The 14893-nt window shown below is 48.3% G+C and overlaps 3 protein-coding genes across 3 annotated transcripts; all 3 read right to left on the bottom strand.

The window, feature by feature from the left end:
• Positions 1 to 1392: 1392 nt before the first annotated feature.
• Positions 1393 to 1775, bottom strand: F5891DRAFT_1200722 (uncharacterized protein; the record flags this gene model as incomplete). Its single annotated transcript, XM_041368847.1, has 2 exons — positions 1393 to 1689; positions 1746 to 1775. 2 exons carry the CDS (start codon positions 1773 to 1775, stop codon positions 1393 to 1395), a joined length of 327 nt encoding a protein of 108 aa, XP_041216651.1.
• Positions 1776 to 4194: 2419 nt separating this feature from the next.
• On the bottom strand, positions 4195 to 4576 carry F5891DRAFT_892775 (uncharacterized protein; the record flags this gene model as incomplete). The annotated part of the gene is made up of 2 exons (XM_041373319.1): positions 4195 to 4266; positions 4322 to 4576. Coding segments are annotated over 2 exons (327 nt in total), but the record flags the coding sequence as incomplete, so codon positions are not given.
• An 8075-nt stretch (positions 4577 to 12651) lies between these two features.
• F5891DRAFT_968150 (uncharacterized protein) lies at positions 12652 to 13380 on the bottom strand (the record flags this gene model as incomplete). Its single annotated transcript, XM_041376291.1, has 2 exons — positions 12652 to 12971; positions 13026 to 13380. The coding sequence occupies 2 exons, from the start codon at positions 13378 to 13380 to the stop codon at positions 12652 to 12654; spliced, it is 675 nt and encodes a 224-aa protein (XP_041216649.1).
• Positions 13381 to 14893: the final 1513 nt, after the last annotated feature.

Raw genomic sequence — 14893 nt, 5'->3', positions numbered from 1 at the left:
TCCGTGATGTTAGCACCATGCTCCAGACTGAAATTGATCCTGGAATAATTTGCTAGCCTGTCAACAACATTGAAAGTCCCGTGAATCTGAAGGCTCATCAGTAAGTACAATCGCACATGATCTAAGATCTTACTCAAGACCACTTTGATTGGCATGCCTCTGAGGTCTTGACACGGCCTTGCATTGACTGATCGGCAGCCATTGCAGCAGAAGCGGCAGCCCAGAATGTCTTGTCGAAGTTGAGGCCCTCTCCAGTGGAGAGGGCCTCAACTAGTGATGTGCTGGCCCAGCTTGGCCTGAAAGCCACGGCTTTGGCCTGGCTTGAGGCGGCTTTGGATTTCTAAAATCTCAGGCCAGGCCGTCAGCCAGAGCCAGGCTGAAGCCACGGCTTGGCTTTGGCCTGAGCACGGCTCATAGCAGCAAAAAGTCGAAAAATACATTTGTAAACTACTCTAGGCTAGTAATCTGACATTTCAGATACAGACATATCATCATCACTGTTGTTCTCGTCATCCAAAATGAATGTGTCCCAACCCCATTTGTCATCTGCGACATCACCCTCCTTCTCCAATATAGTACCAGCTTTGGTGTCAGAGTCATTGAATTCTTCTTCGACAAGTGATGATGGCCCAGCCTCATGAAACAAAAGATCATTGCGTAGTGAGCATTTAAGACTTTGGAGCGCTTCCACTATATCACCTCTGAGCCGATTCCGTTGTTTACTGATCGTGATTCCACCTTGCGAAAATGCTTGCTCGCTTGAGACAGACGATGTCATGATGGAGAGATAGTTGCATGCGAGTGATGCCCATGTTGGGTACCTTGGTGCATTGATCTTAAGCCACATTAACATCAGTAACAAGTTTTAGAGTAGCAATGATATACTCACACCCCACCACTGAATTGTACTCATTCCAGCAGGTGGAACAGCCTCAATAGGCTCGAGATAACTTAGGAACTCGGCTCTCCATGGTCTTAATGGGTCTCTGACAGATGGGATAGCAGTGTTACTCGAGTCGTCATCATCAGAGTCACTAAGGACTTCTCAAATGAGCTTCTTCAGAGCACCTGCTTTGCTTTTCCTAGTTGTAGGCTCTGATGACGATGACGACCACATGGCTGCATTTAACTCGGAATGACGTGCTTTGAACTTGATGTGAATTTGAATCAGATTGAAAACAAATAAAGGTAGATAACTAACCACACCCTCGGCACAGGAAAGAACATCATCGTGGAGATGTTCAGGCCACTGTTTCTTGAAATATGACATTTTCGCAGTTGGATTGAGCACTGTAAGTTATGATCAAAGTTAGCACGAAACAATTCAATTATAGATCTGCACGCACACATGGCCAATACATATGCTGGTGTATTCATCGTCTTCTCGTAATATTAATCCACCTTCTCCGTTGTGGCTGTGAGTGCAGGTGCAAAACGAGCATATTTTGCTCTTTCAGCACGTGAAGACCAAGTCTTGTGCAGGGTTTTGAGTGCTGGAATGGCAAGATGTAAAGTTGAGCCCTTTTTGGATAAAAATGCTTGTTGAGCGACATCAGCGTATGAGAGAAGATCTGCAAATTGTCTGACATGCATCCATTCAGCGGTCGACAGCTGTAGGAAATCAATCTTAGCGCGTCTTGTCAAATTCCGCTCCTGTCGACCCATCTTGTAAACAAATGTATCAACATGCTGTACCAAACATTCAGATATAATGAGCACATAGTAGATATTGAGACCAAACTTACATCCTTATTTGTTTCAGCGCGGTTAAGCATTATAAATGTTGATGACCACCGAACTTTCATGTCGATCAAGAGTTGAGTGGGCCGAGAGACTCCCGCCTTAGTCTGAACGTTGTAGAAACAACAATACTGCAAGGAACAAATGATGCTCCTAACTGTATCTAAAAAATGTTGTAGGTCGAGTGTTGCCTAGTCTGCGATACTTGAGATGGCAAGTGCATTTGACCCTAAAGGGGAAGCGAGTGCAGTGAAGATCTAGAGGTACGCGCTGAAGCGAAGCGCGAGAAAGCGCAGGTGCGCGCAAGGCGCGGGAACATGCGCGCGTATTAGCGCGAAGCGTGGGAAAGCGCGCGCGCGTATGCGGAAATGATAGAGAGTCTAGACTTAAGTGCTAATATGATGCAATATAAGAGAAGAGAGATGCGAAGTGTAGACAAATAGAGATCTACTATGTTCTGCTAAGTAGTAAGTGGGTAGTAACTAGTAAGTGAAAAGTAGGAAAAGTAAGTAGTGAAAGGTATGTACTGCTGGCGCTTATATAGCGCGCCTAAGCACAGTCATGCGGAGCTGAAGCGCTACCGAGTAGGTATGTAAAAATATATATATGTGAGAGTCCATGATAAAAATAAAGATGGAATAATATGCAATGAGAGAAATAGAAATATACACACTAGAGAACATGGTAGACAGTGGATGGATGCATCTGGATGGCTGGTGCTATAGGGCGCTCAAGCACGGGAATGCGCGCACGCGCGCGTGTACATCGTGAAGCGCAGGAATGGTGCACGCATGGTGCGCGTTGCACGGGAAAGCTGCGCCTCATATAGGAATAGCTGTGGATAGCACACTGGGTGGTGCTGCAAGTTCGTGCAATGAACTCCCTAGTGAAAGGTGCCATATCACACCATGAGAGGCATGAGTCTCTACAACATTCCTGTAGAGTTCCTTTCGTTTTGCGGATGACCGTTCCTGAAGGAGTTCAAGATATGATACGGAGATAGTAGATACTTTAACATACCTTGACACAAATAGTGCGGATGAGCCCAATTTCATCCCGATCATCAATGTGTTGCGATGTGTCGGGTTCATGACCTTTCAGATCATGAGGGCTGTAATGGGGGGCTTCACTGTATGTGCTGAGGAAGGTCTGTGTCGTGAGGTTGATAACATGAGCTAAGCAACTATGAAAACCATGGTTTGGTGGTCTCATTAAGTAAACAATGACAATGACATACTTAATCCTTCGCTGGCACCACGGAAATGTTTTGGTGTATCTGTCATATCCCATATATTCACGCTTCTCTTCCGGACTTCGGACCCTGAGATCCGATCCGGTCCGATGTATAGATCCGCTTCCGATCCGATTTACGATAAGCTTTCTAATTCATTTCCTGTTCATATAACGTTAAACACAGCCTATTCGGTATTTCCTCTTCCCGGTGTTTCGGTTATACTTATTACCGGTATGATTACTGATCCATTAACCTATGTCTCATTTCCAACTCGTGTTTGATAACCTTTGCACATGCTTCGTACATAGCCTCGGACCTTTGCTTACTGATACTTCCGTTATCCTCATAGTATATAAACTCATGTATATGTCCTGTAGTACCTCAGTTCGAATATCATCTTAGTTTGTCCTCTTTCTGTCCTCCGGACTTGAGTCCTTCTTACTCTTGTCACCCTCCGAGACTTCGGATAGATTCCGATAGTCTATATCCTCAGCTCTACCTTCGGGTAGTCTTACTCTGTTAGTTTCTAGTTCAGATACGTCCGGATTAGTCTTATATACGTTTCCGATATCCGGAAGACATCCGGATATACTACGAGACCCGTCCGGACCTTCGGACGCATTATCGTTAGTACTTTGAAATAAGGGACAGTACTTGGGAAAGGGGCACAGCGTACGAGCTGAGGCCGAAGTCCTTCAGATCCGATCCTACGAGAGTACGACCTTAACAGTATCTCACTTCATACACCTGTGCAAATTCTTCTAGTGTAGTTCCGTTGTTCGAGGCATTATCACATGTGATGTGGCCAAGCTAAAGAGATATCAGAACAATGATGCGCTGTCATATAGATTGACTGACCTTTTGCACAACACCAATCCGATCAAGAACCTTGAATAATGCACCCTGAGGCGTTTACCATTGTGTGCGTTGTTCACCTTGGTAAATCCAAACAATGCGTTCTGGCATTCCCACTGTCCTGGATTGTTTTCTTCGATCCAATGGCCAGTCACGGCAAAATATCTGTCGGTGTTGCTTGCTTGCCACGCATCGCATGTGATATTGATAGCCCCACTGACAGAAGCGCTCTGAGTATATCAGATTAGTCAATATCAGATAGTGTCGAGGATTGTACTTACATTAAGTTTCTTCTTGAGTCGAGTTAGATGGTTCTTGAACATTCACATGATCTCTGCTTGTGTGGCTTTTCGCCCTGGAATTTTGACGCCTTGAGTTGCATGGGAGGCAACATCCACCATCTCCTTGAACCTTGGATGTTCGAGAGCCTGAATTGGCTTGTGGAGAATAATCATTAGCATAGTGTAGTAGTAGTTTATGATACTAACATACCTGGTCCGTCACAATGAGCCACTCAATTGCAGCTTTTCGAAACAACTGGTCAGAGTAAGGGATGACCCATTCCGAAATCTTGCGCTCTGTCACATGCGCATCAATGGTTTGCTGTGCTTGCGCAACCTTCTTTTTTTCAGCGGCAACATCACCAGGCAATTTCGATGTGAATGAATTGGCCTTGGCCCATTTCCTATATTTCCCTGCAAATCGAGCATCAGCATGTCGACATAGTGTAGTTGGCTCGTTCACAATGATACAGTGACCCCTGCAAGTAGAACATTCAAGGTTTATAATAAAGACAACACAAAGGTGAGACGACATACGGGCAAACGGTGCATTTACGATGCTTTTTCACTATTCCATTAGCACCGGTGCACTCAAAAGGTTTACCGAAAAATCTATCAAGGTCATGAGTCTTATCCTCTCATGAGGGACCAGGGTCAGTAATTGGCTGGACATCAATATCGGCAAGAATTCTGTCCTCGTCAACATCTTCTTGATCCATTACAGCGGCTTGATGGACTCATTTTGCTGTTTTCAAATGAACAAAATGGATACATTGACAAAAGCAAAGGAACTCACATTTGGGATTTGTACGGGCATTTTCACGCTCGTCATCATAATCATCATCACCATCTTCCGTTACAGTGGCTTTACGGACTTGTTTTTCTGTTTTCAAATTAAAATGAATACATTTACAGATGCGAAGGAACTCACATTTGGGATTTGTATGGGCATTTTCATGCTCGTCATCACTGTTTTCGATGTCAGTGTCAAAATTCCCTTCACTCTGTACCCTTTTGCTGTTCTCAGGAGCAGGAGAGATTTTGGTTTGGTCAGCAGCAACTAGTTGGCATCCAGTGGCGAGTTTTGCAGCTTCAGCAGCACGGAAGTCGTTGATTGCTTTCGTTTGGGAAGGGAGGGCTGCCTTCTCTGAATGCTGGAGAAGTGCTGCTGTAGGTTTCATTTTGCGCACCGGGCGTGCAACAACACGAAGTTCATCTTCGTTGTCTGTGTGGATTGTGCTGACCATTAGAGGCAGGGACAGAATGTGGTGAAAAATATCAATTGGGGTGCATGACACTGTAACGAGCAAGTACTTTGTAAACTAGGATAGATACATGAAAAATTAGCGGATCAGATAAATAAAGATTTGCAATATGGACAAGCATGAGCCGATGTCAAAGTGTTGCTCACTTGTCCCACTTTTGGTTGTGCTCGCACAGAATCACTCTCGCCTTGTACCCATCTTGGATGCTTCGGCCTTCGACATGCTGGGTCATTTGGACTCTAGCGCCGAAAAAAACACTCACTTTATGGTTGGTTTATGTGGCGAGAGAGTTGTGAGGGAGTTGCAAGGCACAGTTGACTTGGCCACTTGACAGGCAAACGAGTTGCTAACAACAAGTACACCTATGACACAAAAGTAAGTTATAATGATGCGCAGATGTTGCAACTCACCAGATCTTCTGACATGATAGCGACGTAGTCCACAAGGGGAGTTCCGAGAAGCAAATTGGTTGGTGACCGTGCTGACTAAGTACGCAAAGCTGTGGCCTGGGCCGCCGGCTTTGGCTTTTCAGTACCTCAGGCCAGGCCAAAGCCGTGGTCAGGCCATGATCTTTGGCCTGGCTTGGCCTGGCCTATTCTGGCCTGGCCCATGGCCTGAAGCTGGGCCATGCACATCACTACTCTCCACCTTTGGTGTGGTGTGTGGAGATGTGCTGGATGAGCCATGTCTCATCATTTAAAGACCAAATAGTTATTGGCGATAAGGATGAAAGAGGACAGAAGAGTGCGCCCACACGGTACAAGTCCCGGAGGATTAACCTCCGGGACATACTATGAATTCTCATTTCCTTTCTTGACTCTTATCGACTCGTAGCACCTTCGACATCTTATATCACCCTCATGTATCAGTCGCTTCTTTCCGTCTCGGACTCGCTTCTCTCCATCTCGGACTTCTTGACATTCCTGTATTTAATCCCTTCCCCATTTCCACTCTACCTCAGCGTTGCTTCACCGTCCGCTGAGGTATGATCACATTCTTGTCTCATTTATCATCTTGTTAATGTTAACGCTTGTTCTAGACTTACTCCGTGTGTCTAGGTAGTTAATGATAGCGTTGCTTCACCGTCCACTGAGACTTACTCCGTGTGTCTAGCTTCCTATAGGTTATGAGCCCTGAGCTCTGAACAAGCTCAGATCCAGGAAGCCGACCGCTCACGTACGAACTCCAACACTCACTGCGAATAAACATATCCATCCACATCCACCATGGGGAAATACGACTTCATTACCGAATTGTCTGGTGCTGATGACTATCCTGCTTGGCGTCGCGTGGTTACTCTCGCCCTCCAAGGAGACGGACTCTGGAACCATTGCAGTTCCGGCACCGACCCCAATAACTATGCAGAATTCGTGTTTGTCATGCCTTCACCAGCTGTCGCTGGTTCTCCCACAGCCGCTGAAAAGCAAAGCGCGATTGAATGGATCAAGGAGGATGCGCAGGCTAAGGGCATCATATGCAGAAAGCTTTCTGCAGTTGTCCAAGGTATGCTCAGCGAGTCTTGGACCGCGAGGGAACAGTGGAACACCTTGGTGACTCATTTTGGACGGCTTGATGTCACGTCTCAATTTGAGCTTCGTGCACAATTGTTCGCTGAAAAACTTAAGGACCCTGACGATGCTCCCCGCTACATCAGCACGTTCGAAAATGCCAGACGACAATTCGCAGAGATGGCCATTGTAGTGACCAAAGACGAGCTAGTATTCCTCCTTCTTCACGGCCTCCCGCACACTCCAGACTGGCTCATCTTCAAACGTATGACAATGAGTTTGTACAGCACTCCTTCATCTGTGGTGTCTACTTCCTCCACCACAGCCTCAGTTGCTGCTACCACTACGAAGATGACTTTCTCCACAGTACTGACGTCCCTCTCTGAAGAGGCTAATCGTCTGCGGGGAGAACATAAGTTAAATGGTCCAGGATCCGAATATGCCAACGTCACATCGTTTAAGTCATTCTCGGACGGAAAGACAAACCCTAAGACAGGTGTTCGAATTCACAAGTATAACCCCAAAGGGGTGAGCTGTGACAATCCTCTATGCACCGGACTTCCACGTTCACTTACGCACGATCGAGAACATTGTTTCCAAACCGGTGGAGGCATGGAAGGTCAAGGAGGTAACAGGAACCGGTATCGAAAGCCAAAGAAGCAGGACGTTGCTGCAGCCGCTGATAGTAATACGGCTCCTCCCTCCAACCCTCCATCATACACTCCCACCGCAAACAGTGCTGTCGCTGACGAGTTACGCAACCTCACATGTGCCCTCATAGAGGATCTCGAATCAGACCATGAATCCCTTCCTCAGTTCGATGACATCGCCTGCATCGCACATCAGACCCTCTCCACTATACTCGATTCAGGAACTACCTCGAATCTCATTGCTGATCATAGCTATTTCTGGACTTACACTGAGAGCACTCGCTTAACGGTCAAAACTGCTAATCATGGCAGTTTGGCAACTTCTGGGCGAGGGAATTGCATAGCAGACTTAACATTGGGTGGACGAACATTCAGAATCACCTTCACAGACTGTTTGCATGCGCCTGGCGCCATGATCAATCTACTCTCCATGGGGCACATGTTGAAGAAGAAGTGGTCTTGTAACTTCGAGCACTCACCAGTGCATTGTCAGTTGAAGTGTCACGGTGAGGTCTTAGGCAAAGTCCCCATGACTGGGAACTTATTCTTTGTCGACCTGAAATTCATCTGTCCGGACATCACTTCACCGGCACACTTCAAACCCCTGCGAGAAATCTCCGCTTTCGTTCACCTTCCTTTGTCACTAGACCTGTGGCATGCCCGTATGGGACACCCGGGCGGGGATGCCGTCAAACGACTCGAACACATTGCTACTGGTGTCACGTTCACCTCTACTGCCCCCCTCCAACGCTGTGAACCCTGCATCATGGCAAAACACCCACGCAAGCCCTACCCCCCCTCGGAGGAACCTCGCGCTGCACAAATGCTGGATCTTGTTCATGCGGACTTGTGTGGTCTGTTCCCCATAGCCACTCCCCATGGAAAATGTCACTTCATACTCTTTCTCGACGATCACACGAACTTACTGAATATTCAACTTCTGGCCACCAAGGATCAGGCCTTAGATGCATGGCGTTTGATCAAGGCTCGTTGGGAAAATCACTCCGGACGTACGGTCAAGGTTTTTCGTTCAGATAACGGAGGGGAGTTCTTAAGTGTTGGCTTCACTAAAGCACTTGTGGACTTGGGCGTAGAATGCCAACTCTCAGTGCCGTATGCGCACCAGCAGAATGGGAAGGCCAAACGGGCCATTCGTACTATCGAGGGACGACTGTTTGCCATGTTGGAGGCAGCAGGTCTTCCAGCGAATCTATGGGGGGAAGCTGCGTTGACAGCGTGCTATTTGTGGAATCGCAGTGCTTCGCGTGCCTTACCATCTGACATCACACCATTCGAAATGGCAAATGGGCGTAAACCGGATCTTTCTCATATCCGAGTGTTCGGCTCATGATGCTTCGCCCGAATTCCCTCCGAGTTGCAGACCAAGCTTGGTCCACACTCCCGTCCTGCCATGTTCGTCAGGTACCCAGAAGGTACCAAGGGCTACCAATTGCGAGATGCTAATGGCACTTTCTTCGTGGCTAGGGATGTTATCTTCGATGAACATTTGCCTAGCATTCGACCCTCGGCTGATTCTGACTCCGACGAGGACGACTCACAGCCTTGTGTGCTTTCATCCCCACCTTCCCTTCCCCCTTCTGCCGTGCCTCCTCTAATCACTCTCCCTCCGCAGGTCTCAGCCATTGTACCTCGTCGTTCAGGCAGAGCGACAGTCAAGACGCCAGCCGGACAAGCCTTCGCCGAAGGGATCGCCGTTACCAAGGCGCGACTCACACAACTGCGCAAGTCTCGCGCATCGCGAGCTGCTGAGCCCGCTTCACTGTCGAGTGAGGGGGTGCCAGCGGAGAAAGGAGAAATGGGTCAGAGAGAAATGGGTCAGAAGGTGGTAGAGGAGAATTTAGCAGATATAGAACCGAACATTGACATCCCCGAAGCCTACGCGAACGTCATGATAGAAGAACACGCGCACATTACCATCTGTAGCGACCGTAAACGGAATCCCAACGATCCTGGCTATGACATGGCCATTCCCCCAGCTACATACGACGAGGCCATGCTACGTACTGATCGAGACGAATGGTTTGCCGCCATGAAGAAAGAACTCGGCATAATGGACGAGATGCGTGTCTACAAGCTCTCTCCCCTTCCAGAAGGACGCAAGGCTATCGGTAATCGATGGGTTCTAGAGTTTAAAGAGGATAATAAGGGAGGATCGGTTTATAAGGCACGTCTTGTCGCACAAGGATTCTCTCAAATACCTGGGGTCGATTTCGGTGCAACGTTTGCACCGGTGCTGAAAATCACTTCACTACGCCTCATAGCTGCTCTAGCTTGCAAGAACGACTGGGAGCTTCACTCATTCAATGCCACACGTGCCTTTCTCTGGGGGGTACTCAAGGAGGAAATATACATGCGTCAACCCAAAGGATTTGAAGAGGGAGACTGGAGGGTGATGGTTTGGCGGATGCTTCGGACGATCTACGGATTGAAGCAGTCCGCGATGGAGTGGTACGAACAGGTTCGGGACATCATGGAGGAGTTGGGCTTCTCTCGCTGCGCTGTTGATTATGCAGTATTCCTTTTTGACAGCAGCACTTCCGGAACTCACATAGTCTGCATAATCGGCTTCCACGTCGACGACGGGCTGGGTACATCCAACAATCCCGCTTTCCTGACCTGGGTCAAGCAGAAGATTCACCACCGCTTCGGTATCAAGGACATGGGACCAGTCACCAAGTTCATCGGCATTCAGTTCGAACGCAGTCGAAGCAGCCGTGAGCTTTGGCTGCACCAAGGCGAGTACATCACCTACTTGCTCGATGAATACAACCTGCTCAACTGTAATCCCGTCCACCTCCCACTCGACCCACATCATCTGTTCGGAAAACCTGACGACTCACATGCCATCATCCCCAACCTCCCAACACTTTTCCGCAAGCTCATTGGGGAGCTACTCTACCTCGCAATCTGCACTCACCCTGACATATCCTTCACCGTAAACTCGCTCGCACAACATAACGCCAAACTGTTGCCTGCTCATTACGCCGCCACAAAGCGACTGCTTCATTACCTTTCCGGGACCATCAATCTCCGCCTGCACTATGGGGGTGCCAACGTAAACGAGGACCTGCACGCGTTCTGTGACGCTGATTGGGCAGGCTCCCCCATTGATCATTTGTCAATTTCAGGTTATGTGTGGTTTTACGCCGGCGGGGTCATTTCTCATGTCTCTAAGAAACAATCAACCCATGCTCTCTCCTCCACCGAAGCTGAGTATATGGCAGTAACTCACATCCTTCAGGAAGGCCTTTGGATCAAATCACTCATCATCGAACTACACATTCATATCCCTTTCCCCATCCACGTATTCATGGACAACACCGGCACCATTTCCTTGTCGACCGAGGCCCGGAATCATATTCGATCCAAGCACATAGACGTGCGCTATCACTTCATACGTGAGCATATTGAGAAGGGTATGTTCCTGCTTAAGTGGCTCCCCTCCCACAAAAACACCGCGGATATCTTTACGAAGGCATTGCCGCGTCCCCTTTTGAGAAACACTTACCGGGCCTTCACCTGATGTCTAGGTGAGGGGGTGTATTGGCGATAAGGATGAAAGAGGACAGAAGAGTGCGCCCACACGGTACGAGTCCCGGAGGATTAACCTCCGGGACATACTATGAATTCTCATTTCCTTTCTTGACTCTTATCGACTCGTAGCACCTTCGACATCTTATATCACCCTCATGTATCAGTCGCTTCTTTCCGTCTCGGACTCGCTTCTCTCCATCTCGGACTTCTTGACATTCCTGTATTTAATCCCTTCCCCATTTCCACTCTACCTCAGTGTTGCTTCACCGTCCGCTGAGGTATGATCACATTCTTGTCTCATTTATCATCTTGTTAATGTTAACGCTTGTTCTAGACTTACTCCGTGTGTCTAGGTAGTTAATGATAGCATTGCTTCACCGTCCACTGAGACTTACTCCGTGTGTCTAGCTTCCTATAATAGTGCGCTCCTTGATCTCAGGCATGGTTTCCCTGGCTCTCTTGCCACGAGTTCTACAGCAGAGAGGTGTGGTACGGGAGGAGGTGCGTGTCCCTCGAGTAACTGGCATTATAGGTTATCAATAGAGTCCATCACGCAGGTCACATCGGATAGCTCGGGAACATGACAAAGCAAATTTGAATTTTGAATTTTGCGAAAATTCGCTGTCCGAACAGACTCTTACCTCTGTAGTGTGCGGCTCCCAGGATGCTCCAGCTGTGTTGACACAGCCTAAGCTTCTATTACATAGGTGCACGAGATAGGCTAGCCTACCACAGCTAGAAACTATAGCAGCGGCAGTGAAGCAATTCGATGTGATTGATGCCTGCAGGCAGAACACGAACAAAATAATGCTCCAGCTGTCACTACGGTGTCCGCAATATTTAAGACAAGTCTGAATGTCGTGTGAAATGTCAAGGCAATACTTAGTATTTAGCTTGTCATGTAAGCAGATATAAAATTTCAAATGTTAAAGAGATCTTGCGTGACAAGAAAAATATAAAGCAATAGCGAACATTTTGTTGCCGGCTGAATGCCATCAACAATAAGAAATATAAATACATCTTTAATGCTGGCCTATACTTCGAAATGAAGCTTCACATTTAAGACTCCAAAAAACTTTAAGCATTGCACGTGACCAAATGCCTGCTCATAATACGAAGTTTGGGCCACCACTTAGACGGGCGTTTAAATTTAAAATACCCCTTGACAATAAAACGTGAACATAAAACATCAAGTTTTGTCTCCAGATAAAATTAATCGCCCAACGATCGCCCGCTCATCGCCCGCTCATCGCCCACTTACGAGTGCACGAGTAGAGTTCTGTTCGTTTGAAGAAAACTTGTACAATTTTTTTCGCATCAGAATAAGTCCTTTGGGGTCACAGACCCCATGTTGGACATGTTTCGTCATATGCTTTCGGTATACATGTATTCTATAATAGTACAATTTTTTTCGCATCAGATTAAGTCCTTTGGGGTCGCAGACCCTATGTTGGACATGTTTCGTCATATGCGTTCCCCCGTACCCATGTATTCTAATATTCTAATAGTACAGTACAGTAGTGACACAAAATAATCTAATTGTCCGTGAATGCTAAGAGGACATCAGAGCTGCACATTAAACGACAAAAAAGATAGCTTACCACTTGCTTTGGTAGTGAGAAAGTCAGAACATGCCACGTCAAGATTCTTCTTGAATTTCTTCGTCGCTCCATTGAATTTGAGTCCATGTTTCCAATGTGTGTTGTTCACCGGACCATTGTTGTCGGATGAATCGCGGCGACGAGAAACACCTTGTCGGATGTTTTCAAGGCGTGTCTGGAACCAGCTTTCGCATCGAGCAGACCAGAACCCCACATCCAACCCTGACCCAGCCCAGGCCTGCGGCCTAGGCCACCAAGACAACTTCTCTATGCATCCGTTGTCTGATGATTCAAATTTGAGCGCACTGCGGGTCAATGTGAATTAAGAAAACTTACTTGTGTATACATAATACGTCCCACAAATGAAATCGACCTCCTCTTCCGATAACTCGTCGTCAAAGTGAGTCTCGCCGTTGATGGTGAGCATTTGTCCAAATGGGACAGCATCCCGTGAAATGCCAATGAGGGCCGAGGGGAGGTTATCGAAGCCAAGGCTATGTAGTGCTAGCCGCCATAAGATCCCACCGCGAAGCAGAGCAGCTCGTGCACGATCTTCATTCATGAACTCGTGACGGTACTGCTCATATGCGATATAATCAGCGTAAACGGCCTTGAAGGGGGGCCGGAAGTATCCGAGCGAGAATGTACGAAGTTCGCTGAGCGGGCGCCTAGCCTCAGGAGAAACTGCCATGGGCTGCAGTGTCTTGAACGTGATACCATTTTGCAGGAGCTTGAGGGCGATGGTCGAGATGTCGGACCCCCAGTCACGACGGAGGCACATTACAGCTGTAGCAGCGTCAGGAACCACGAGTTTCCACGGGACGAGACTTCTTGATTGGCTTGGCTGGATTACGTAGAGTCGCTCCTGGCCGGGGATGTCGAGATAGCAAACTCGAATGAACGCATTCGACGCCGACAAAGGAGTGCCAGGTGCCAGGTCCCAGTGATCGGCCGGGATCTCAGACAACTGCGACGTGGGGAGGGTGACAAGATAACCCACGAAGCATGTAATGACATGCTTTTGCACGTCTGAGATTGAGTCGACATCCTTACCTGAATCTCCGACAATGTTGCAGACGTGGTTGAACTTCTGCTTCTTGACCCAACTTTCAAAAGCGGCAGATCCAGCATTGGATCTGGTGGTCCCACCGTTGGATCTGGTGGTCCCACCATTGGATCTGACGGCTCCACCATTGGTGCTGGCGCTGTTATTCTGCACCTCACTGGAGGTTCCACCATTGGGTCTGGAGGTTCCACCAATGGATCTAGTGCTTGATGCCGTCAGATGGAAGCCGAGGTGAAATCGTAAGTGGGTTATGAAGCGTTCAATACCCTCGGTGTAATCGGACGAGGCTGCAACCTCATGACGCCCGAAGTAAGTGCGAATATCCTGCAAGAAGCTGGATAATGATGGAGGTACAGGGGGAGGTGGCGGCACAGGATCAGGGATGGGGTCCGGGAAATTGAACTGGTCTTCTTCCCAGTTGCCGTCGGGGGTGCTGGTGGGATCCAGCTGATCACACAAGTCCCACTCATTTCTGAATGAGTCGTACAGCCTGGTAGAGTTGCTGTAGTTCCCCCAAGTCCCCGATACCTCAGCCTTCGTGAGGCGGATGCGAAGTAAAAAGCCCTCGAACTCGTCTTGAGGTTGCCATTCGAATACCGTGGCCGTACTGGACTTTCCAGGAAGACTATGATTCTTCGCTGCCCGTTCCCGACTCTCACGCGATTGCCGTTGAGAAGGGGATTCTTTTTCCTCCTTCTTCCGATTTTCCTCGCGGCGTCGCGTAAAAAAAGTCTTCCAATCTTCTCCCGACTTTTGGCCACTGAGTCGTTGAGGGGCCGGAAAGCGAGGGTCCACTTGAGGATTCTCAGGTGCGGTTCCCCGTCCAAGAGCAGGCTGAGTTGTGTTGGCATCCCACCCAAGGGCAGGCTGAGTTACGTTGACATCCCACCCAAGGGCAGGCTGAGTTGCGTTGGTATCCCACCCAAGGGCGCTCCCGCTCTGAGTTCCATCATCCCGCTTACCCCACACGTCATCATCCTGGCCCCAGCCATCATTCTGACCCCAGGTGTCATTACTTACGCGCTGCGCCTCGATTGCACGTGCGACAGCTTCCTTGGACGGGTTATAGTGACGCAGCTTCGCGTCGAATGCAGAGTTGTTCTGCTTGCAGTGAACCCAGACCGGGATTGAGAAGTCG

Source organism: Suillus fuscotomentosus (assembly GCF_016647785.1).
Source record: "Suillus fuscotomentosus strain FC203 chromosome Unknown F5891scaffold_253, whole genome shotgun sequence".
NCBI lineage: Eukaryota > Fungi > Basidiomycota > Agaricomycetes > Boletales > Suillaceae > Suillus > Suillus fuscotomentosus.
The sequence above is the reverse complement of the archived record's forward strand: the minus strand, read 5'-3'. Positions and strand labels throughout refer to the sequence as shown.